This window comes from Mesocricetus auratus, unplaced genomic scaffold (assembly GCF_017639785.1).
Source record: "Mesocricetus auratus isolate SY011 unplaced genomic scaffold, BCM_Maur_2.0 Super-Scaffold_4256, whole genome shotgun sequence".
NCBI lineage: Eukaryota > Metazoa > Chordata > Mammalia > Rodentia > Cricetidae > Mesocricetus > Mesocricetus auratus.
The window spans coordinates 41,461,913-41,487,118 of record NW_024429182.1 but is presented as its reverse complement, the minus strand read 5'-3'; the positions used below and the strand labels follow the sequence as shown (position 1 = coordinate 41,487,118).

General features: G+C 38.5%; 1 protein-coding gene across 3 annotated transcripts in view; it reads left to right on the top strand.

Moving 5' to 3' along the window:
* Nucleotides 1-21,165, top strand: part of Carnmt1 (carnosine N-methyltransferase 1) — a 30,913-nt gene extending 9,748 nt beyond the window's left edge. For all 3 annotated transcript variants that reach the window (XM_040746576.1, XM_040746577.1, XM_040746579.1), the window contains exons 3-8: nucleotides 456-619; nucleotides 7,062-7,202; nucleotides 8,231-8,409; nucleotides 10,398-10,511; nucleotides 17,263-17,366; nucleotides 18,464-21,165. In XM_040746576.1, coding sequence (XP_040602510.1) covers nucleotides 456-619; nucleotides 7,062-7,202; nucleotides 8,231-8,409; nucleotides 10,398-10,511; nucleotides 17,263-17,366; nucleotides 18,464-18,565 — 804 coding nt within the window. In that variant the 3' untranslated portion in view covers nucleotides 18,566-21,165. The remainder of the gene's footprint in view (nucleotides 1-455; nucleotides 620-7,061; nucleotides 7,203-8,230; nucleotides 8,410-10,397; nucleotides 10,512-17,262; nucleotides 17,367-18,463) is intronic.
* Nucleotides 21,166-25,206: the final 4,041 nt, after the last annotated feature.

Here is a 25,206-nt window from a genome sequence, read left to right as displayed (position 1 = left end):
ATCTTCCATTTGTTGGTATTCATCTTTCACTTTAAAATAAAAATATTTTCAGTTAAATCTTTAGTGACTGGCAGTAATAGAAGCTGAAGTCTCTTTGTATCCACATGGTACATACAGTTTGGCCAGTCCAATGTGAGCTGTCAGTGCTGCCCATCAGTGAGTTGGAGGGGTTTCTTCCCTCTCTTGGAGGGTGGGATGTTTTGTCTCCATAGCAGCTCAGTGCTGGTCCTTTCCCAAATAAGGACTTCTTCACTTTGTGGTCGTTTATGACTAATGAATCTTCCTCTGTTGAGGGTAGACGTGAGAGCACCAAATTTTTCTCACGTAGGATCTCAAGCTGCATTTGAGACTAGTAATTATCCACTCATCCACCTATATCTTAGAATGCTCATTTAACCATATTCAAAATTGACTCTCAAGAAATAACTCTTCTTTTTTTTCTCCCCTTTAAACAGGGCAATGGAAAGATTATGCCAGCATCTACTTTTGACATGGATAAGTTAAAATCTACGTTGAAACAGTTTGTAAGAGACTGGAGTGAAACTGGGAAAACAGAAAGGGATGCCTGCTATAAGCCGATCATAAAAGAAATTGTAAAAAACTTTCCAAAAGAGAGATGGTAAATACTATTGCCTTTCTAACCGCTTTCTTTTAAGGTATATAAGCACTTAGCTAAGACATTTCACCTTGTGATTCATTTTCATAGTTGCACTGTGCCTGCATGTTTTTGTGTGTGTGTGAGAGAGATCTGTTTGTTATTGGATGCTTCAGTTGTGTGAGGTTGGAGGTTTTATGTTCATAACATTTGCTCTAGTAATTATGAGAAATTTGAAACTAAAGTTAGATAAATATTCATAGTCAATAATTCACACTGCTTTGTAAGTTGTTTTATAACAAAGCAATAGTGAAGAGTTTACTTTATCTCATTATGACATACTTAAAAGAAATGAGGGATCTATACAATAGACAAGTAATTAATTTTTTTGAACATAGAACTTTTGGGCATTCTGAAGCTCATGGTCTGGTTTTCAGACTAACATTTGTAATGAACAAAGTGAAATGCACAAGACTACAAAGAACCAGTTATTTTGAAGTAAAGTTACTGAAATCTTTAAAAAGTAGACTTGTGAAGGGCTGGGGTGGTGCCTGTGTTTGGATCCCCAGCACCTGCTTAAGAAGCCAGGCCCTTTGTAGTCCTTGAGCTGGGAGACCCTGCCCTGTCTCAAAAATGAGGTGGGAAGCAACTGAGGAAGACACTCGATAAATTTCTAGTCACACACACACACACACACACACACACTTTCATATAAACAAAATATGTAATGTAATTAAATAAGTACTGTGCTATTATATACTTTTTACAATGTATTCAATGCAGCCTGGCAGTGGGTATAAGTACTATATTATGAAAATGCTGAATCATTTGTACATTATTTTGATAAGAATGTGATCCCTATTGGTGATAGGATTCCTATTGCTCATTGCCTGCATTTTGTTAATTGAGGACAAGTATCAAGTAAAGATTATTTCAGTTAGAATCTGCTTGGGACTGGAGAGGTGGTTCATCAGTTACAGCATGTACTTTACTACTCCTGTAGAGGACTTAAGGTCTATTTCCAACTGAACATTATTAGACGGCTCACAATCACCTGTAATTCCAGCTCTGCCCTCTCTGGACCCTGTAGGCATCTCACATATATATGCTCATTTGTATACATACATATACATACAATTTAAAGTAGACTGTTTTTGACGAATAATAAAATTAAATCTAAGTTTTCTTCATGCTCATAAGTCCAGTGAATTTTGTCCTCGGGCCACTGGGATTCTACAGGTCCTTGTGTTTGGGTGTATCCTCTTCGGAATGTCAGTGCCAGTGTCTCTTTCTCTCGCTTAACTTCAAGAATTATGGCTCATGGATTGTACAACCACCTTCCATATACTTTTTTTACCAAAATTCAATTGTTGGCATTTTACGGCATCACTGTGCTGTATCATTCTCACTTTCTCCCTCCCTCCATCTTCCAGCACATGAATGTCTACAGGCACGCATTCAAAATTATTGTGAAGCCTTTTGAGACTTCCGTTAGTAATTGCCATGCTTTCTTACTGCTCAAAAATTCAGTTTTCGTCTTCAGGGTCTCACTGTTTATAGCCCTGAGTGGCCTGGAACTTCTGGCTAACCTGGAGCGCTGAGACCCATCTGCCTCAGCCTCCTCAGTCTGGGATTAAAACTGTGTTCTGCCACACAGGTGCAGATTTATTCTTTAATCTGTTCCCTTCCAGTTACCAGATTCAGGAACCTAATAGTATATACTCAGATTTCATAATTGCCCTAGTAGTGCCCTTATAACATTTCCTGTCTGATCTAGAGGCCAACCACAGACGGAGGCAGTCTGTGAAGTGATGGTCCTTCTAATCTTCATAGTCTGCAGGCTGTTTTCTAGTAAAAGGAAGGCGTAAACACACGCATACTTGGTGTTGAATTGCTCCCTTGTACACATGGTCTATCTCTTCGTTAGATGCTTAACTTTATGCTTTTCTAAGGCAAGGTCTCACTGTAGCTCATGAGCTCATGCTGGCCTTGAATTTAAAATCCTCCTGTCTAGATCTACCTCCAAAGTGTTGGACTATGGGCATGTGCTGCTGCGTCTCAGCTCAATGTAGTTTACAGTAACTTTTTTTCTTTTTGTTTGTTCTTGTTTTTTAGTTCCTACCCAATAATTCCAACATCTGTGTTACTTGTGGGTTTCTTTTGAAAACTTCTTTTATTTTTTTGAGTTTTTGTATTAACAGTTTTGTTTTGGTGGGACATTTTATGTTAAAAAAGTGAAAATGGGTGTAAATAAATTAATCAGTTTATTGATTAATAACTTGTAGTAGCACTATCTGAGTACAGCAGCCTTTAAGTACTGAAGTTTGTAGTTTTTATTTTCCCTGAATGTCATCAGTGCTTGCTCAATAAAGTACTAGATAATGGCTTCTTTAATGGCTACAAATTCCTTGAAAATTCAAAGTATCTTTGTTTCTGAAAGTAGATTGTGAAGTAAGGCTCTTTAAAATTTGAGTATAACAAAGTCTGAATGAATTTCAAAGGTTAAAAGATCAGATGCTTATGCCAGTATAATTTTGATTATTTATAATTTTATTCAGACTCAGATTCTTAAATAATATATGCTATTGTGTTCAGTCAGCCTTTCAATACTAGCCTATATACTTTCAATAACATGTCCTCATTAAAGGTACTTTGTAAGCATGCACACTCACTACTGTTTCACAGTTACTTTTCTGCTATTATAGTGTTGACAGACTGTAAGCAAGTAAATGGATGAATTAACTCCAGGTGTTTCTAGTAAATTGCATTAAAAGTAAAAGAATAATTAGAGGTATTTTTCAGTAGGTAAAAGATCTCAGAGTTCAGGGTTAAGAAGTATGTGAATCTCCTGTCACTGCTTTCCACCACCCACTTTCCATCCGTGAAAACAACAAGGAATGTTACAGACGTGATAAGGGAATACATACAGACACCAACTTTAAATGAAATATATGGGATGGGGATGCTTGATACCACTAGTCTTAGACCTTGTGGGAAAATTCTGTGTTATTTTGTCTTGTTTTGCTTGGATTCGTTGTCTTGTAGTAGATAACGTTAAACAGTAAGGCCACATACATATTAAAGTCATAGCTTTCCCATAAAATGTAAACCCCCAGATCCCGGTGTAGGCGTGGGGTCATGGACCTGTGTTTGTTCCGACACGGCTGAGGCAGGATGATTGTGAATTGAGGCCAGCCTGTGTTGCTTAGCAAAAGCCTGTCCCAGAGAAAGAGAAGGACCTGGATGAGGTACATTAGTTATAGTCCTTCAGAGTCCATGTTAGTTCTTGATAAAGCATTGTCTTCTGTGTCTCAGATGTTGCCACAGCTGGCCTAAGAACTTGATGGCCTTATTTCTACCTGAGCTGGATTTGCTCCATTTCAACTGTCTTTCCTTACTGAGATTTCAGTGACAGCCATCGTGAGATGTCCATACAGATGGCATATTTAACAAATGTGCATAGAACTACTTGGCCCTGATCACTAAAATGTTTTATGTGAACATGTTGCTTGTTTTTGTTTTCGAGACAGGGTTTCTCTGTATTGCTTTTGGAGCCTGCCTCGGAACTCGCTCTGTAGACCAGGCTGGCCTCGAACTCACAGAGATCCGTCTGCATCTGCCTCCCCAGTGCTGGGATTAAAAGCGATGTTTATTTTACATGTTTGTTCATGTTTGGGAATAATGTGCTTGAATTTTTAAGTACAAAATTTGAAGGCACAGGTTCTGCAAGGGGCTGTTTGTTGATGAGGAAATGCTTTCTATATTTTGCCAATTCCAGACCACTGGTCTCTGCTTTGGTTTTACCCTAAGGTGGTTTTCTGTGCTGCTATTGTGAACAGTTGCACATTGATGTTAACAAACAGTGCTCTCTCTTTTATTTTCATTTAGAATCAAAGCTTAGCCAAGGGTTTCTCTGTGTAGCCCTGGCTGTCCTGGTCCTGGTATAATGCTTTAGTGATCTATTTGTATAGACCACTGTTTAGAACTTATGGACATATGTAGGCTGTAAATATAAGTCCTGTATGTAATTTTAAATGCTTTGAAGAAAAGTAAACTAGTGAAAACAGATAAACTAAATTTCCAGAATATTTCTACCACCAGGGGGCAGCAAAGTGTCACTGTGCTGATACCACAAAAAAGTATATAGAGTTTGCTAATTTAGTTATTTAAAGCTCTGTCAAGAGCACTTACTGTTGGTAAAACCGTCTAGTCTGCTTGTGTCTTTTTAGTTTTGTCCTCTTCTTCACTCCTGTCTTAAATGAACTGTCGAGACTTTTCTCGTGTGTTAGGGGCCATATTTGTAGTAAATGCACCTTACTAGCTTGCTCAACTTGCTACTTTTTTGCTGAGAATCTCAAGCAGGAAACATTTGATTATCTTATTTTATTTCTCTTCTCCATGAAAATAGGAAATGCTTGAGATTTCTTAAAGAGCCATATTAGCATATATACATTTGGGGGAACATCTAGTTAATACTACACATTTGTTTTTGTTTTGTTTTGTTTTAAAGACAAATTTTTATTGTGTAACCCTGGCTGGCCTGGAACTCACTATATAGTCAAGGGTGGCCTGAAATTCGCAACAATCTACCTGCCTTGATCTCCTGAGTGCAGGGATTGAAGATGTGTGCCCATTCCTGGCAAGTGTATTATTCAAATGTGCTCCATAAATTTATATATAAAACCAAATTACCTTGGGCTGATTCCTTTGGGACTACATTTGTTGACTGAAATTTCAAACCTCCATAAGTTGTTTCTATATGTGTGTGGGTACACATGCATGTGGAGGTTAGAAGTTACATTGGATGTTTTTCTCAGTTGTTCGTCATCTTATTTTTTAGATAGGGTCTCCCTCTGAACCTGGAGCTCACTACTTCAGCTAGGTAGCCTGGCCAGCGATCCCTGGAAATTCTCTTGTTTTTACCTTCCTGATGCTGGGATTGCCAGGCTGTTCGGAGATGCAATTCAAGTCCTCAGGCTTGCATGGCAAGCACTTTCCTGACGGAGTCATTTCCCTGGCCCCAAGTTTCTTTTGTTTGTTTTAAAATGGAATATGCAAGGATTCCCCTATAGAATAAAACACTAGTAAAAATACCCTGTTTCTCTTTGAGTGCACAAGATCCTGTAGAACAGATAGTTTATAAGAGTTGAATGGTTTGAAATAGAATTAGATTTGTTAACCTAATTTTGGAAATGTTAACAGCTAAATTCCTTTTTTATAGAAATGATACCAACTGGTTACACACATTTTTCTTTGGTTTCCTATACAAATGCAATTTTCCCCACATTAAAAAGAAGTTGTGTGTGGGCATGAATGTATCCATGTGTATTCCAGTGCATGCACATGAGGGCACATGTGGAGGTCAGGGCATAGCCTGAAAGGGTTGGTTCTCTCCTTCCACTGTGTTAGTTCCAGGGTTTGAACTTGGTTTGTCAGCTTTAGTCACAACTGCTTTTACCCACAGAGTGATCTTTCTGACCCTATAGTTTGATTTGCCAGGGTTCCCGAGAAATGTTCCCTGCCTTCCCCCCCCCCCCGTTTTTTTGTTTTTGTTTTTTGTTTTGTTTTTGCAATGTGAAAGCAGAGTAGCAGAACTTAGAAAAGAGGAGCATGTAGCCCTGTGTGATGAGATAAATAGGGCCTCTGGTTTGATGTGGTATGTTTGTGATGAATGCTTGCCTACAAGTACTTGCAAGGGAAAACTGTGACAAGAAGGTCATGAGTTTGAGGCCAGTCTGGGGCTACTTAATGAAACTCTTTGGAAAAGAAGGCAGTTGCCCATTTTCTCCAAGAGAATATTCATGCATCTACTCCTTCCTTCTTTTGAGAGAGGTAGCGGCAGTGGAAACAGAGTCTTATTTTGTCTCTCAAGCTACTCTGGAATTTATACTGAGGACCAGGCTATTCTCAAAATCAGTGGTAGTCCTGTGAGCCTCCCAATCCTGGAATTACAGGTGTGAACTACTGTGCCCAGAACTTCAGCCCTTTCCTTTCTGTGCCTGAGATCTATAAAGTTTTAGAGATAGATTTTATACATTAAAATCTAAATATAGTTAAGTTATTTGGTTCTGTAAATTGTTGCGCTTTAGAAGTAAAGTGTTCTCTGCCTCATGATGAAGTAATTGTTCAAACATCCCATATGTAATTCAGGGATCACTTTGGGATACTTAATCTTCCCAGAAGTAAGAAAACTGTAAGTCTTTAGATACAATGTGATTCCTTTTTATTCCCTGAAAAGTATTTTTTGGGGGGAATAAAACCCTCACTTGATAATGTGATGATTCCTACTATCTCATTTTTATTGACATTTGGAAATATTTCATTTTAAGAAATTAAGAGTTCAAGTAAGTTTATTCTTATTGAATGATTCAGTACATTTTTCATTGTTAACATGAATTTCATCTTTTTTTTTCTTTAATTTTTTCCTCTTTGAGGGGCTGGATATAATTGCCTTGTTTCATTTCAGGGATCCTTCTAAAGTAAATATTCTGGTACCTGGTGCTGGACTAGGAAGATTGGCCTGGGAAATAGCTATGCTAGGTTATGCTTGTCAAGGAAATGAATGGAGTTTTTTTATGCTCTTTTCTTCCAACTTTGTACTCAACAGGTATTTAATTTACTTTTTGCTGGAAATAGTAACTTCTCAAAATCAAATTGCTTTACCTATTTTTGAACAATTCTGAATTAGAAGAAAAGTATATAGTACATGACATAGATCATATTTACATTAAATTCATAATGTTTATATCGATTGCTACAGTAGCCAGTTTTAGCTAACATGTTGACACAAGACAAGCAAACAACTATTTAGAAAGTAATTGAGCATTCCATAGACTCCTTAGTGTTAACTATAATATAGAAAAGGGTTTCTTTTTTTTTTTCCTCATTGTATTTTAAGCTTTTTCACCTTTTGTTTCTTGGTGAAGAGTTTATGGTAACAACTGTAACTATTTTCACTAACTGACTTTGTAGTAAGTGACCATACATGTTCACATGACTGATTTGGAATGAGTTTGAGAAGTTCTGTGTCTTCTACCAGAAGGTAGTAGAAAAGAGTTACTATTTTTTTAAGCCAGAAGTTACAATGTGTTACAGACAATGAATTAGCTGCCTGTTTAAATAGCATGTTACTGGTAACTTACTCAGTTCCCCCAGTACAATGCTGTGTTATTGGTGACAGTATGAGTTGCTGGTGAGATGTGGGAAGAAGGTTACATATAAAATGATAAAAATAGGAGAAGACTAGTTTCCTTGTTTTTATTCAAGTTTGAGGTTCAGGAATACATTTTTGCTGGGTGTGGTGGCACAGGCCTCTAATCTCAGCTGTTGTAGAGAGTCAAGAATTCAGTGTCATCTTCAGTACACAGGGAGTTCAAGGCCAGGCTGGGCTCCATAAGACCCTTTCTCCAAAACCAACAAAATTTAATACTTTTTAATAAATTCAAATTCCTAGCACATGAGAATCTCTGAATTTCTTTTAATCCATGGTTGGTCATCTACATGTATACACAGCTTCAGATAACTGAGTGAAGTATAGATGAACTCTTCTATCAATAGATAATTTAGTGCTTAAAGTAGATTCTTTTTTTGGTAAAATGTATAGTTAAAATTGAACCTTATGCTCATATTTTACAGATGTTCTGAAATTAACAAATACCAACTTTATCCCTGGATCCATCAGTTTAGCAATAATCGGAGATCAGCTGATCAGATTCGACCCATTTTTTTCCCTGATGTTGACCCCCACAGCCTTCCTCCAGGTTCTAACTTTTCGATGACAGCAGGAGACTTTCAGGAGATTTACTCAGAATGCAGTAAGTTCAAAGCAAGTATTTACAACTTGTCTGTTACTGTAAATAGTGACCCAGTGTTATAACTATTTGTTTTGATGACAGATTAGAAGGTGTGCGATGTCAATGACATTAGAGTATTTTCAAGGTAGTGAAAAGGGCAGTGACAGGAAATGTAAAGAAGCATGTACATTCAAGAGATGTTGACTCTGTTTAAAAAAAAGACAATTTTTAAAGAGTCCAAATGATGTGTGTCCATTGTAGTAAGGTAGAAATAAAATTGTAGGAATGGAGCTCTTGGTAGAGTCTGTGACTTGATGGACAGAGACCAATAGTTATTTGAGGTACAAAGACAAAAAAATAAGGTTATCGGGGACTGCGGCATGGTTAGATTTGCAAGGAAAGAAATTTTATGGAAGCTATATCTTAAAAAATAGGTTAAGCCGGGCATTGGTGGCACACGCCTTTAATCCCAGCACTCGGGAGGCAGAGGCAGGTGGATCTCTGTGAGTTCGAGACCAGCATGTTCTACAGAGCTAGTTCCAGGACAGTCTCCAAAGGCACAGAAGAAACCCCGTCTTGAAAAACAAACAAACAAAAAAAAGTAGGTTAACTTCAGTTGTAGAAGACTTGTGTAAGTTGGATTTCAGTCGGGCAGATTGTGGAAGCTATTGGAGGGAGGCAGTAATGGAAAGGGGAGAGTGAACTGGCAGGAGCAGGGAAAGAATTCTGAGCAGTAACAAGAGCGTTCTTTCAACAAATCTGTTTGCCACCTGAAGTGATGAGTACATTCTAGACATCAAAACACAGTGGTTTGCAGGACAAAGCCCCTAACCACAGGGGACTTGGAAATCTGGAAGGGACTGAGAGACACTAACGTACAATATTGTTTGGAAGAAAATAGAAACTAAGAAGGAAATTGGCACTTACATGTTTAGGGATGGCAAGGGACTTAAGGTAGAGCAGTTGGCTGTATTTAGCAGGGGCTATGGTGAAGTGAGTAAGGGGGATGAGGGAGATAAGAGGGCAGAGGGTTGTTTAGGCCAACTCAGAGCAAGAAATTGACTTGTACTCTGAGAGGGACAGGAAGCCCCCAGAAGACGGCTTAGAGCACAGTAAGATTTTGTGTATCTCATTTCCTAAAAGAGATTTTTATTCCCCTAAATTCCGAGATTGGGAAAACCTGCATTCTGAAGTTAGAAAGGAACGCTGAGAGGTTAAGCTGTTGGGTAAATGTTAAGGAGCAAGATCTCACAATAGTAAAATTGTGGAAAGCATCACGATGCAGCTAAGAGGCATTTTTCTCTGACTGGGACTGGAAGAGGACTGGAAGATCTCTTTCCGGCAGGGCACTTTTACCACATGGGAACTAGGATAAGCACTACAGGTTGAATCTGGTCCCTACCTCTGCCTGGCAACAGCTTCTAAGACTAAACAGTGTTCTTGCTGGGGGCCCACCTTTGCCTGTGTTTTCCCCAGCCATCTTCTCCCTGATGATTATCAAGTCATGGTGGGTATTTGGGTGTTTTGATGTCATCATTTCTCAAAATGGCAAGAAAGGCCTGCTTCTAAAACCTGCCAGAATCAGTGATTAACACTGGTTTCAATCAGAACTCAAAATTTAAGGTGACTGTTATTTTAACAGATTTTAGATGAAAGCTTGGATAGCCCGGTCACAGAGCACTTTCCTAGCTTAAGACCCTAGGTTTAAGTATCACAGAAGTAAACATAGTAAAACTAAAGGCTAGCAGTTGAGTAGGCGCTAAGCAACTCTTTAACAGTATCATTTGGTAATATGTAGTGATGTGTTAATAACAAATGATTTCCAAATCGCCTACTGTGTCTACTGTGCTATAATAATGTGGATTATAGTGTTTGTCATTATAGTACAATGATATATCCCTTCAGGTAAATTAAAACTTTGAAAGAGTTAGCTGCCAAGCTTAAAGGGTGAAAGAAAAATAAAACATAAACAAAATAACAAATGCAGTGGTCTGATTTCTGTTGATTAGATACCTGGGACTGTATTGCCACCTGTTTCTTCATAGACACAGCTCACAATGTAATTGATTATATCGATACAATATGGAGAATACTCAAGCCAGGTGGAATTTGGATAAACCTTGGTAAGTGCTTTCATGTTCATTAACATTTTATACTCTGATTTAGGATTAGAGCTCTTTTCCATTTGGTAGAGACACAGTACCAGATGCTTGTGAACATTATAATGGTGTTGTGTTTCCTGTTAAACTACATCCAAGCATGTGATACCTCCTGAATACAGTGGCAGTCCAAGCATTGGGATGACCCTCTTAGGTCAGTCTCGTGGATCTTTACTTCAGCACATACTAAGTACTCTTCCCCATTTCATGCAGGTGGTGACATTTCATTCTCTCAAGAAGAGTGTGTTTTCAGCATGGGGTCTGCATAGGTCTGCACCAGGTCCTCTGAGTATATGTTATGACTGTTAGCTTGGTGTTCTTGTGGGACTCCTAACAGTGGGAGTGTGTGTATCTGACTCTTGCCTGCTCTTGAGACTCTTTTCCTCCTACTATTAGGTTGGTTTGTCCAGCCTCGATATGAGAGCTTTCACCTTGTCTTCTTGTTTTTTTTTGAGACAGGGTTTCTCCGTATTGTTTTGGAGGCTGTCCTGGAACTCGCTCTGTAGACCAGGCTGGCCTCAAACTCACAGAGATCCTCCTGCCTCTGCCTCCTGAGTGTTTGGATTAAAGGCGTGCACCACCAACGCCCGGCTCACCTCATCTTGCTTTGTCCTGTCTGGGTGGCATCTCTTGGAGACCTGTTCTTTTCTGAAGAGGAAATGGAGGGGGAGTGGATCTGGAAGAGGGTAAAAGTGTGGGGAGCTAGGAAGAGTGGAGGGAGGGGAAACTGGTTGGGATGTATTATTGTATGAAAGTAGAACCTATTTTCAAAAAAAAAAAAGCTCACACAAAGAAGAGGAGAATGTTTTTATTGTTTTTAATCCTTAGAAGAAGGTTTTCGCCTCCATCATGGAATTCTCCCCAGGAGATGAGATAGTTTTTCTAATGACCATGAGTTTAAGAAGCAATAGAAATACAATTTCATATATGCAAAAACCCCTTGTACTTTGAGTCTATTGCTTGATAATAGATGTAAAATTATGAGTATGGCTTGTTTATCAAGAATCTAGAAGTAATTGGTTATTTTCTCCTCTTAAAAGTAGAGGGAATGTGGTGAAATGTCCATTTAATTGTGCCTCTCTTCCTCAAGTGTGATGTGTGCCCTATGTTTAGAAAGTTAACTGCACTTTGAATATCAGACTTTCATGATGAGGATTCTACCACAGAAAAGGACAGATACATAAAGACCTAGTTTATTGTTGAGGTTCTGTCAATTGTACTGTATAATGATTTTATTTTTACTAGGATATTTTTTTTTCATCAGGATCAAGACTAGAAATAGTAATTCTTCTCACTTTCCCTTCAGAATTTTGTAAGATTAGATGAGAACAGCTGTAAAATGCAGTCATCATAAGGATGCCTCAAACTTTAGGAGTTTAAAAGTAAATGCTTTGGGAAAGTTGGCCCAAGGAATGAAGGACACTACTGAGGATCTATATGTTTCCTGTGACTTGAGTACCCTTATAAATAATTTAAATTCATAGCAACCCTATTCTGTTTTGTGTTCCTAGGAGTCAGAGTAGGGCCTGTGCACTTAGACAAGTGTTCTTTCCGCTGAGCTATATCCTCAGCCTCTCAGAGCAACCCTAATGAAAAGGTACTATTTACTAATAGTGGAATAAAATGAGTCTTGCTTAAATAACTAACAGAAAGGTCCCAGAGTTTCCTTGTGGCAAGAGGCAGGCCCCACTGCCTGACACTGTCAGTTTGTGCTTAGCATTAACATGACCCTATATATACATTAAGTTTAGATCCTAGTTACTGGATTTTGATAAGGTTTGTTGTTCCTCTAAGGTACTTGATTTAACTGATAAAAGCAACTTTGTGCACGAACACTTGTTTTATTAATATTTTATTAAGTTATATAATAAATGCCTGAAACAAAGTTGGCCTTTCTAAGCAGGAGGGCTGTTAGCTAAAAGTAGTTATGCTACAGTATGTCTTATGGTACTGGGCAATACAAGTCATGGAAAGGTAGCTTACAAGAGGACAGTTAGACCTTCCAGTCATCTAGCCACGGTCTGAGGAGTTACAATAATGGAAAAGGCTACCTTGCCTTAGTGCTTCATAAAGAGTAAGTGATGTGGGGAGTCAATGTGGCCCACAAAGCCTTAAGGATTTACTAATATTCTATGTTAAATTATATCTCTGTCAGAAGAAAATAATTAGATAAGGCCTAACGCTAAAAGTTGGGTAATGAACAGGTATGCCCAACAAATTTTAGACTGGACCTGTCTCCTAACAGCAGGAAATGGATACGTAGTTTTAAGACTTCTACAGTAAGCATATTCCTTAGAAATAATGAACCAAGCTTAACATGCTAAACCATATCTGTAATACTTTACACTGTGCATCAAGGAAAGCCTGCAAGGGGATACAGTGTATTTTCTACTGAGTCAGTGAATGGATTAGAGATGGTTTTATTTTCTTTTGATGCTCTTTCATGTTGCCTTATCTATCTATTATGAGCTTATTCTATATTTTATGATCTTGTTCTTTTAATATGAAGAAAGATGATGATTGAAAAGAAAAAATAACTGGCAACTGCTGTTTGGGTTTCTGTAACTCCAGTTTCCCCCTTTCAAGAATATCATATAATCAGGACCCAACAGTGTAGTACTTTATGTCTCTGGCTTCCATTATCTAGCATGATGCTTTTGAGATTCACCTAGGTTACATAGCCAGCGTGTTGTTTCCTTTTATTGCTGAGTGATACTTCACTGGATGGGTCGGTGATATTTTGTTTATCAGTTCTCAGTGGATGGATGTTTGATTTTTTTTTTTAACAGAATGTGCTGGTTAGGAGTAAAGTTGCTATCAACACTTGGCACAAAATCTTAAGTGTGGCTATAAGATTTCATTTCTTGGGCTGGACAGTGGTGGCACGCACCTTTAATCCCAGCACCCGGGAGGCAGAGGCAGGTAGATTTCTGTGAGTTTGAGGCCAGTCTGGTCTACAAAGCTACACAGAGAAACCCTGTCTTGAAAAACAAAACAAACCAACAAATAAATAAATAAAATTAAAATTTTCATTTCTCTTGGTTTAACACCTAGTAAATAAATTTCTTAGTTATATATGATGAGGGTAGCAAATTTTGCCAGAAACTACTAGCCTGTTTTCCAGAGTAACAGTTCCATTCTTTCTCACCCCTTATAAGGTTTTGAGGTAACACTCCTCTTGCAGTTGTGAGTGAAAAATCTATGCAGATCTTTCCTAACTTGAAAGTCTAAATTTCTAAAATGTTTATATGCCAAGTGGCCAAGTAAATACATGATCTTATCTGACAGATCGCAGGCAGCATGTATGTACTCTGAAAGTACTGTACAAAATTAGTTTTAGAGTTTAGGATTATAACTCACTGGTAGAGCCTTACCATAAGGACAGCCCTTAGTTGTCCAGTACTGTGCAGAAAACTATCAGGCTGTATAGTTAAGAAGATATGAAACAAACTAGTTTTGTGGTTGGACTCAGTCTCTTCCTCTACCTCCTTTTGAATATGTAAGTACTCTAAAATCTGAAACACCTGTACTCAAGTAGTTTGGATTAGGGACCTCCATCTGTAACTCTTGGCAGGTTGAACCAAGTCAGTAAAAATATTTTTTGTCTCAAGAAGTGTTTTTGTGTAATGGAAGATCTGAAATATGTGGAGATATCTGTCAAAGCACAATTTATATATATAAAAAAAAAAAGACTACAGAATGTATTCACACTAGTTATTGTCCTTAACCGGTAATGCTATAAACACTTAAGTTTTTTTTTTTTTTTTTTTTTTTTGGTTTTTATGAGACAGGGTTTCTCTGTATTGTTTAGGAGGCTATCGGTCCAGCCCGGCCTTGAACTCACAGAGATCCGCCTGCCTCTGCCTCCCGAGTGCTGGGATTAAAGGCGTGAGCCACCACTGCCCTGCTAACACTTAAGTTTTATAATCAGCATTTGCTAGTCATTTTGGTAGACTTAAAAGAAAATTAAAGACATCATCTTTGGGCTGGTGAGATGGTTATATGGATGGGAATGCTTGCTATACAAGCATGAGGACCTGAATTTAAGTCCTAGCACCCACATACTAAGCCAGATATTCAGCTTGGAGACATAGCTTAGAGGTTAAGAGCACTTGCTATTCTTCTGGTGGGCCAGAGTTCGGTTTCCAGACCCATGTTTCACAGTTCACAACAGCCTGTGTTTCAATCACTGGGTGAATCTGGTGCCTTCTTCTGGCATCTGCAGAAATGTAGCATGCACTTAACAAAAGTACGTATGCATAAATAAAATAAAATTTTTAAAATGAAAAGCCAGCTGTTGCCATGAGCATGCCTGAAACCCCAGCGCTGTTGGAGACAGAGATAGGAGGATCACCGGGGCTTGCTGGCCACTACCACAGATGGTCCCAGGTTCAATAAGAGACCTTGTCTTGAAGAAATAAGGCAGAGAATGATAGAGAAGGATATCCAGTGTCATCCTCTGACCTTTGTGTGCACACATGTTCATATGCACCACACTCATCTGTGTCATATTGCTTGATGCCTTGTTTGCAAATTAGAGAATGCTGATACTTGCCTGAAGGTAGTGTGTGATATAACACTGCAGTAAATGAGTTTTAAAGGATGTTGTACTGTGAATGGCTTATTGTAGCTTACAGGTTATAGTCAATCAATCATGCAGGGAAGCCAAGGCAGGCAGGAGCTTGATGCAGAGACAACAGAGGAATCTACTTTCTGGTTGCTTTCTCTGGATTGCTTTTCATATATACCCTGGGCCCAAATGTCTAAGGATGACACTGCCCACAGTGGACTGGGCTCTTTTACATCATTAGCAACCAGAAAATGCCTCATCAACATACCCATAGGTCAGTCTTAAGGGGCCAGTTCCTCGATTGAAAGACAACTCTTCCCAGGTGCATCAAGTTGACAACCAAGATTAACCTTTGCATGTCTGACAAAATTTTGAAGCATAGCTAAAGTTTGAGTTTGTGGGATAGGGTTTAATAGGCTTTTGAGATCAAACATGGAAGTGGAAAGACAATAAAAAAAAGGTTTATTGGGTGGGTGTATACCTACAAAAATGTATTTTCTATCTTCTGTCCTATCTTTTTTGAGTTCCAAGTTTTATATGTAACTTTATCATAACTAAGGAAAACCATAACTATCTATCTTCAACTCCATCAAAGACCTCAGAAGGATAATATATAAATTGTAGAATTAATAGAGACATCTTGCTGCCTAGACAATCATCCAAAATTCCTCTGTAATATTGAGGCATTCATCTTTAGCCTACTGGCCTAGAGTGTCTGGCAAGATTACAAAGTGAATCTGATTTGAAACTGTCCACCTGTCAGTCATTTTTCTCTGTGTCCTGCAGAATGTCTGGCACACTCTTCCATGAAGCAGGAACCCTGAAGGTCTGTCCCATCTTGTTTTGGCAAGTTCAGCAGTCACTTTCCTTTGGGTCCTGCATGTACAGTTTATACAGCATATAGTCAAACAGTCCAGGCAAGAGCAGTTTCTTCCCCAAATGGCTAATCTTGCCATGTCAAAGGCTGTCAGATGTGCTAGGCCTATAGGCCAAAGATGGATGCCCCAACTTACAGAGCAATCTTGGGTGACTCTCCAGGCAGCCAGCTGTTTCTGTCTTTTCTCACATTTTTTGGAAGTTGCTTGATCGTACTTCCAGTTTACTCAGTTAATATTATTTCCTTCTTGGGTCTCTGAGGGAGTTGAAAACCAAATAGTATTGTTAGTCATAGTTTTCCTTGTTTACCAGAATCAGTAAGGAAATTCATTATTGATCTGTTAAGCGTGATAGGTTTAAAACACATTAGAAGACAATTTGATAATGAAAAATTAGAATAGAAAGTAAATTAGGTACAAGACTTTGGACTCATCAAGAAAAATATAATGGAGTATTTTCTTGGAATTTGTCATATGCTGATGGACTAGACATTGTACTTATTGTATATAGTTTATTATAACCTTTTTTAAAATTTTATACAGAAAAGGAGGGATGTGTGGTGATATCTTGCATGTACAAATAAAGCCTGTCTGAGGGTCAGAGAATGTAGCTTGCCAGTAGCTTACCAAAGAGCTCTGGAGGTCTGTACAGACCTACAGGAAGTGAGCTAGCTGGGCAGAAACAGGATATAAGCAGGGAGAAACAGGAAAACACTCTCTTGTCTGCTGAGAAGATACGAAGGTAAGGTGTGGCTGTAACTTGCTCCTTCTCACTAATCTCTCAGCATTTCCCCCTATATTTGACTCTGAGTTTTTATTATCTGGACCAATTAAGTACTCCTTTCATACTACCTCGAAACTAAAGGAGACAGGATGTTTTACCCACAGGATGACAGGATGGTATAGCTTCTTAGGAGCAGAAATTGTCTCACTTATTACTTTTATCTTCCTAGCTTTTTTTTTTTTTCCATCTCAGTATGTTGTCTGAGGAGTGTAAATGGAGCTAGCTGTATTTGGATTTATGATGAACTCAAAGGTAAAGACAAAACTATATAGAGTAATCTGAGGATACAATTGTGGCATGGTGTTTTCTTGGCTGAAACTGATGGGTTTCTTTCACAAGTTTGGATAATTGTCCTCAGCAAATGTAGTTGATCTTTTCATTTTTACCTTATTTCCTACTCAACTAGTACATCTGGAATTCAGTGTGTAAAGCTATTAGCACATGCTTATGTTCCTGTAACTCATTCATAGTATTCTCAAACCATAGGTCCTCTACTGTACCATTTTGAAAATCTGGCAAATGAACTTTCTATAGAATTGAGCTATGAGGATATTAAAAATGTTGTTCTGCAGTATGGATTCCAACTGGAGGTAAGAAACTGCCAAAGGTTAGCTTGAAAGCCTTTAAACAGGAATATGGGCATTATAGCAGTTATTAACCTTACTTCTTTACGTCTTTTCTTCTTATCCAGATAGAAAAGCTATTGCTACATAGTTTTCTTAATTGTAAAGATTTAGGACAATATGTACCTAAAGGAAAACTATGATTCTTGTTGAAATAGACCTTCAGTAAATGGTAGCTGATAATGGCCTGGGTAATCTCTCACTGACAGGTACCAAGTAAAGTAGGCTCTGGAGAAGGCAGATGATGGGAAGGCAGGTATCTAAGAAACAGTTCTTTGTAGCTTATTTTCTACTACCTGTCCTTTCTCCTCTCCTCTCACCCCTGTATTAAATAAGACTTTATGTAGAGTCTGTCATTTCACTCAGGGCAGGGTCCAGGCACTCTCCTAAGAGTCCAGGCTGAGAGAGCATCCCTCTTTGTGTTATGGACACACGATGTCTGTTTGTAAGCCAGGGTTAAACACTGATCCACTGCCCAGGGCCCCATAGGTTGCCCAGGTCTCCTCACTGACTCTCACACTCAGGGGGTCTGGATCAGTCCCATGCTGGTCTCCCAGCTGTCGGTCTGGGGTCCAAGAGATATCCCTTATGTGGAAGGAAATGGCGATAGGGTGGGAGGCTGGGGAGGATGTGGGGTACAGGAGGAGGGGAGGGGGAGGGAACTGGGATTGACGTGTAAAACAAGCTATTTAAAATTAAAATAATAAAAAAGTAATTTAAAATTAAAATAAAAAAGACTTTATGGTACTTTGGCAGTTGAGTTGTTATTTACTTATTTAGGACTATTATACTCATTTACAAAAGTGGGTTTATTCTTAAGAATAAAGAGAAGCAATGCATCTGTAGCACTTTGTAGTTAAGATTGCCTGAATTTGAATCCATTTTTAACCACATGCTAGTGGTGTGATACTGATCTTATATGATCTGTTAATGGTGTGAGATTATGAATGCTATCAGTCTTATGGGGAGTATTGTTTATAAATATGGTTATGATAGCGCCTACTGCTAACTTCTTGTTATTTGTTGCCATTATGATCTTATTTTGATTTTTGTTTGTATTATAGGTGGAAAAAGAATCTGTATTGTCAACATATACTGTGAATGATCTCTCTATGATGAAATACTACTATGAATGTGTTTTGTTTGTGGTCCGGAAGCCACAGTAATGGTCTTAAGTGATATTACCCAGAAAAAAATGTTTAATATGAACAAATGCTGAAATAAACAACTCACAGTCAGCTATCAGTGACAACAGGACACAACCTCATATCAGTGGTGCCTTCTTATTCCTAACAAAAATTTAGAAATAGTGTCTATTTTCTTAATAATATCTATTGCTTTTTTTCAGAAATATCTATATGATGCAGATTTATACTGCATAAGAAAAATAATGGAGAAAATGTCTCCCATGCAGATATGTAATGGAGGAAATATCTTCAAGTACTTTTTTCTTTGAAGCCCAGAATTGTCTTTCTTTAGGAAAATAAACCTAAACTCCCGTCTTCATGAAGCTGTTGCAAGTCTGCCATATTAGTGACCAATAGCGCTAAAGTCCACACTAATGTCCTTTTGAGGGTTACTTTACCTGTATTACTTGTAGAAGAGTCTAAGGATCCTCTGTCGTACTCAGCATCTGGAACTGGAATTTTGTTTTCATTGGACCTAAATAATACTTAAAGAATTTTGAAACTGTTTTTTCATTATTCAAATTTGATTGTTTTTTTCTTAGCTCAGCTGAATTTAGAGAGGCATCAAGTATGTCTTCTATGAAATATTAATTCAGTTGTATCACAGGTGAAAATTCAGTGAAATTTATCAACAAAGAAATTCAGTCTTTGTCCATGCTAAAATGAATCTTATATTAACTCCTAGATTCCTTTGAAATGTGTAAGGTATAAACATTCAGAGGTACAAACTTTTTGTTTTGTTTTGTTTTTTGTTTTTTTTTTAATCAGTGTTAAGTAACTGGAAAAATAAGGATGAAAACTGCCCATCTGAATTACATAATTTCAAATTAGCAATGAGTTACAAAGTTTGTCAGTGTGGTGTTTACAATGATGTCATTTATTAAGTATGTGGCTTATGAAAACAAGCACTTTTTTTAGTTAAATTGTATTTTAGTAAAAACTGTCATGATAGGATTAATGTGAAAAGTTTTGAGTATGAAATTCAGGGATTAGTTAATACCCATGGTCTGTGTCTTCAATATCCTAGGCAGCAGCCATTCATGGAATTTCAGATTAATGCCAGTTTTGTCCTGATAGGGTTGGAGTTTAAACAGTCTGCATGCTGCTTTAATTTTCTACCTCTAGGGAGGCCTGTCTGGGGAGAGTTTTCCTTGTTACTGTTAGTTTTAATGTTTGTTACTCTGTTTCCATGAGCTAGGAAAGCAAAGATGGCTGATGTTTTAACATCTACAAGAAAAGAAAGCTCTTGTTGAATATTTCACAGATGGCTGTGACCTCTTAGTCATTTGGATTAGATGGATTTAGTATGTGCTGGTGGCATAACTGCGATGTTGCCATTTTTTGATAAGAAGTTCTAGGCTGGAGAGATGACTCAGTGGTTAAAAGCACTGACTGTTCTTCCAGAGGACCTGGGTTCAATTCCCAACACCCACATGGCAGCTCTCATTCAGATATACATGCAGGCAAAATACCAATGCACATAAATAAATAGGAAAAAAAAGCCTTACTGTAAATCTGTGTTGCTTAGGTTTGGGAGTCTATAGGACCTACTGTCCTTTTAGTTGGGAGTTCTACACAGTGTAGGAATTTTTGTCATCTCTCCTCCCCTTATGAAGTATGTGGCTCCATGGAGTGAATTTTACTTATCTTTTCAAAGTATTTCTTGTTCTTCCAGTGCTCAGTACTTCATAAAAGTTCAGTTGGTAGAAATTCTCCCTATTTGCAAGGGTGAAAAATCTTCCCGAATTTTTTTTTTAAGGAAAAGAAATTAATGTATTTTAAAGACATTCATTGAACAGCAAGGAATGCATGTTTTTGTTAGTTGTGATTTAGGAATGCTTTTTATTCATTTTGTATTTTTTATAGCCTGGATTTTGTTTTTCTTATGAAGACAAGAACAAACTGACACCAGTGGGTTGGTTTTGTTACCTAAAGTTTTTTTTTCCTGTCATGTTTTACTCTTTAATAATAATACTTACATTTCTAAATTGTATATTTTACTTAACTCTGCAATCAGTAATTTCATTTATTTTTACTTTTTCTTCCTTATATCATGAAGATTTTAAAAACATTCCTTATAAATTTGCATCACTTTTCTCTTGTTGCTTTTGAAGTTAATATATTCTAAACTTGAAAATGTGGTATAAATCATTAATAGACGTATCACTGGAAAAGTTTAGTTTTATATTTTTTATATTTAGGTGTAGCCACCGTAGTGTGTAAGCCTTGAAGTTTTAAATTCTTTTTCTTAAATTTGCTCTGCACACATTTTTCATTTTCATAAGGTGATCATGTGCTTGCTGGTTTTTAATTCTGACTTTCTGAGGTGGTACAAATTTAGGTTCTGATCAGTGAGCAAGATAAGGCATATAAAACACACAGGGAAGCTGCAGAAATCACAATATGAAATAATCAAGTTTGAGAACTGTAAAGGATATGGTATTTATATGTAATTCACATTCTAAACGTTGCCAGAAGGTTGAATTGGAAGCTTCATGTTTGCATGAAATTTCCTATATTTTTAATGTGTATATGGACTTAATTTTTCCTAAATATTAAAGTCGCTAATTGTTATAACATTTTTTTGTTGGTTGTTTCCCTCTATGTAATGATAGCCATAATGGGAATATTATTTAATTGATCACATTCTTTTCAACTCTTATCCTAATTTTTCTATGCCTTTAGAAAGTTAGTAATGATGTGTGTTTGACCTCTGAATTTGCCAGGGTGGGTAGTGTTTCTTTTCACTGTTTCATTCATATTCACTATAATGAACTTGGATTCCCCCAAGAAAAAAAGATTAGTTTTGACAAAGGCTAATTGCAAAAAAAAAAAAAAAAGTTCCAGGATGAGCATTTTTATCATCTGGGTTCATTTTCCTGAACTCTTGCTTATCGACTGGGGGTGGAGGCAGTCTCTGAGGACTTTTGGCAGAGGCTTCCTCTGAACTATCACTTTTCTGTTACTATGACAACATGCCTTTAAAGTGAAAAGGATGGTAGATTTATTATTTTTGTCCCACGGTTTCTCTCCATGCTCACCTGGCTGTTTTTGCATGTGGTAATGAAGCAGAATGAGGGTAAGGAGCACAGAGTGGAGGGAAGTTGCTTACCACATGGCAGCTGGGAAGCAGAGGAAGCATGAGGTCAGAAGGGTAGGCATAGGAATAGTCCCAGAGGCATGCTACTGTAGATGCTCATAGATTTCATCTCCCAATGCTCCATTCAAGTGTGAAGTCATCAAAGGAATAAGCCACTTATGAGGGCAGAGCCTTCAACATATGTACCACTGGGGGACCCTTTTATGCTCCATCCCTACTGCTTGTGCCCATCCACAATATTGCAGAAGTCTTTTCAGGGTTCTGTGAGTGGTGAAGACCTATCTGTTAATGTACCTGACCCGGGTGCATGTCTTGGGAGGGGGAAAGAGGGAAATAGAACCCTTTTCTGCTTTAGTCTCTGTATTAGTCAGGGTTCTCGAGAGTCATTGATCTTCTAGAAGGAATACATTAATCCACCCAGGAGACAGGGTGTCTCTGCTGGTCTTCTGTATGTGCTGGAATCCCAAAGAAGTAGGCTCCAGTGCCAGTGAAAGAACGGACATGCTGGCAAGGCAAGGGCAAACAGACGAAGAATGAACAAACTTTCCTTCTCCCATTGTCCTTGGGCTTCCAGCGGGTGTGCCCAGAGTAAAGATGTGCCTTCCCGCCTCAAAATCTGGATTAAGGGCAAGTGTCATTCTGCCTTAAGGTCTGGGTCTCGGTTGTGCCCTTCATTTCTGGGTTGTAGTTCATTTCAGATATAGTCAAGTTGACAACCAAAGATAGCTGTCACAATCTTTCACTCTATTTCAATATGTAATTAAAACCTTGACTATTACTGTCTTAGGGTTTGTGTTGTCTTAGGGTTGCTGTGTAAAAATGTTAACCAGAAGCAATTTGGGAAGGAAAGGGTTTATTTCAGCTTACAGAGTTCCATAACACACTAGATCACTGAGGAAAGTTGGGAGAAACTCAAACAGGGCAGGAACCTGGTGGCAGGAATTCCGTGCAGTGGTCATGGAGAACCAATGCCTACTTGGTTGCTCCTTATAGCTTGTTCAGCCTGCTTTCTTTTATATCCCTGTAGTCGGAATTTTCTGTCCAGCCCGGTCCTGCCGCCCTTCAGTCCCAAATAAGCACACACACACACAGGCTTATATTATAAACTCTTTGGTCAATGGCTCAGTCTTCTTATTGGCTAGCTCTCTTAATTATTAACATTTCTATTTATATATCTCCACATGGTCTTGGCTTACCGGAGAATGGCATCTCTCTCTCTCGAGACTCACTATCTTCCTCCCCCCAGAATTCTCCTAGTCTGGTAGCTCTGCCTGTCCATTGGTGGAAACAGCTTTATTCATCAACCAATAAGAGAAACATTCACAGCAAAGAGAAGGACTTCCCCCCATCATATCCTAGGATCACCTGCCTGTGGGTGGCATAGCCCACAGTGAACTGGGCCTTCCCACATTAAGAAAATGCACCACGGGCCAGTATAGTGGGAAGGGGTGAGGGTGTGTTCTCACTGATGTTCCCTCTTTCAAAAATGACTTAGCTTGCGATAAAACTGCCCAGCATGGTTACTTCCATTTTGGCTTCTTGTTTAAATCTGCTGTTTTAACAGTCGCAAGCTCATCTCTGTCTCTAGTTCCAATCTTCCCTGACCCTTTGCACTCTGTCCACAAACATGCCAGTAGGGCTGTGATTATGTAATAGCCTTTCAGAGCAAGAATATTTATAGAGATGGAAAAATACCTCATGCCCAGCAAACAAAATTCACAATGTGTGGCCAATCAAAAATTGTTAAATAAGGCTGCAGAAAAGGCTCAGCAGTTAAGAGCACATACTCTTGGAGAGGACCCAAGTTTGATTTCAAGCACTGATGGCAGGTTCCTTGTAAATCTAGATCCAGGGATCTGATGACACTTATACAAATGGTATGTACATGCATACATACTCATGCATACAAGCAACAGACTGAGCAGACTGTACTTGCATATTTATGAATACACACAGACGTAAAGTAGCCATGAATTTGAAAGAGTAGGAGGAAGGAGGGAAGAAGGACAGGAAAGGGAGGAAGTAATATAATTGCAAAAACTAAAAACATCGTCTCCCAGCACTCGGGAGGCAGAGGTAGGCGGATCTCTGTGAGTTCGAGGCCAGCCTGGTCTACAAGAGCTAGTTCCAGGACAGCCTCCAAAGCCACAGAGAAACCCTGTCTCGAAAAACAAAACAAAACAAAAAAACTAAAAACATCGTAATAATTCTTTAGAAGAACCCTAATCACCAGAAACTCATTTCTAGTGTGGGAGACAAGAGTAACAAGTGTGAGCTGCACTTTTCAGTATGGTGACCAGAATTGGAAACACAGAAGTGGACCAGGATTCGATGCTCAGGGGAGGATTACCTGTTCAGTTGGAAATAGGTTTCAACATTTTAAAAATTGAGATCTGTACAAGGTCTACAAAGCAAAAAACAAAAAGCCAACCATTTAAAACTACTTGGTAAAGTTCCTACCAGTCTGCAACAGACATGTTTAATGATAAGCACAATGAAGTCATGTGCAGAGGCTCCTGTGGGCAGTTCCAGCACTGGGGAAAGCAGAGGTAGGACCGCCTGAATCCAGGAAATTGGAGGACAGTGTGGATGAAATAGGAAAACAAAAGAGTGAATGGATTCCTTCTTTACCAAGAAAATGGGGGTGGGAGGGGGTATTAAAAGCCTTCTGACTCACTACTGACAGTAGTGTTGAAAAAGAAACCAGGCTATATTTTATTTTTGTTACATCTGTTCACTGTGTGTGTGTGTGTGTGTGTGTGTGTGTGAACTCACCAGCCATGCCATGGAGGCGAGTGTTAGGGTATCAGGGGACTGCTTCTCAGTTGGTTTTTTCCTACCATATACAGAACCCGGGCCTGAACTCAGGTTGCCAGGCTTGGTGGCATGCACTGTAACCCTGCTGAGCTACCTTGCCTGCCCCAGACTGCATTTTAGATCAAATTATGGGACAGGCACAATTGATAGAAGACACTAGTGAGTCAGCACCAAAGTAGGTGTGAGTGGGTTATGTTTTACATAAGAAGTACAAAGTTTAGACACAGACTCTGAAAAACAGTTCAAGACATTAACCTTACAGGAACAGCTAACATGCCAAGGGGTAAACAGAAATGAAATTAAAACTATTCTGGTTATTTAATAGAAGTCAGGGGAAAAAAAAGAAAAATTCAAAAGCATTTCAAATCTCAAGAACAATGAAAACAATATACCAGAAATTGCAGGCTGTAGCTGAAGCAGAAGTATTGGGAGAATTGCAGCTTGAATGTTAGTATTAGCAAAGAAGACAGCCTGGCCCGCTGTGTGCCACAATCCCAGCACCTGCTTTAGCAATACAGTGAATCTGAGGTGACCCTGGCCTACAAGATGAGAATAGTCTCAAGAGGCCAAATAAACAATGAGAAAGACTACACTCAATTTTAGGATCAACAGCACTAAGAAAAATATGACAACTTGGATTAAGTGGACACGTTCCTTGACTAAGTAGATTGGTCCAATTGAGGGCAAAGTGACAGCAAGAACT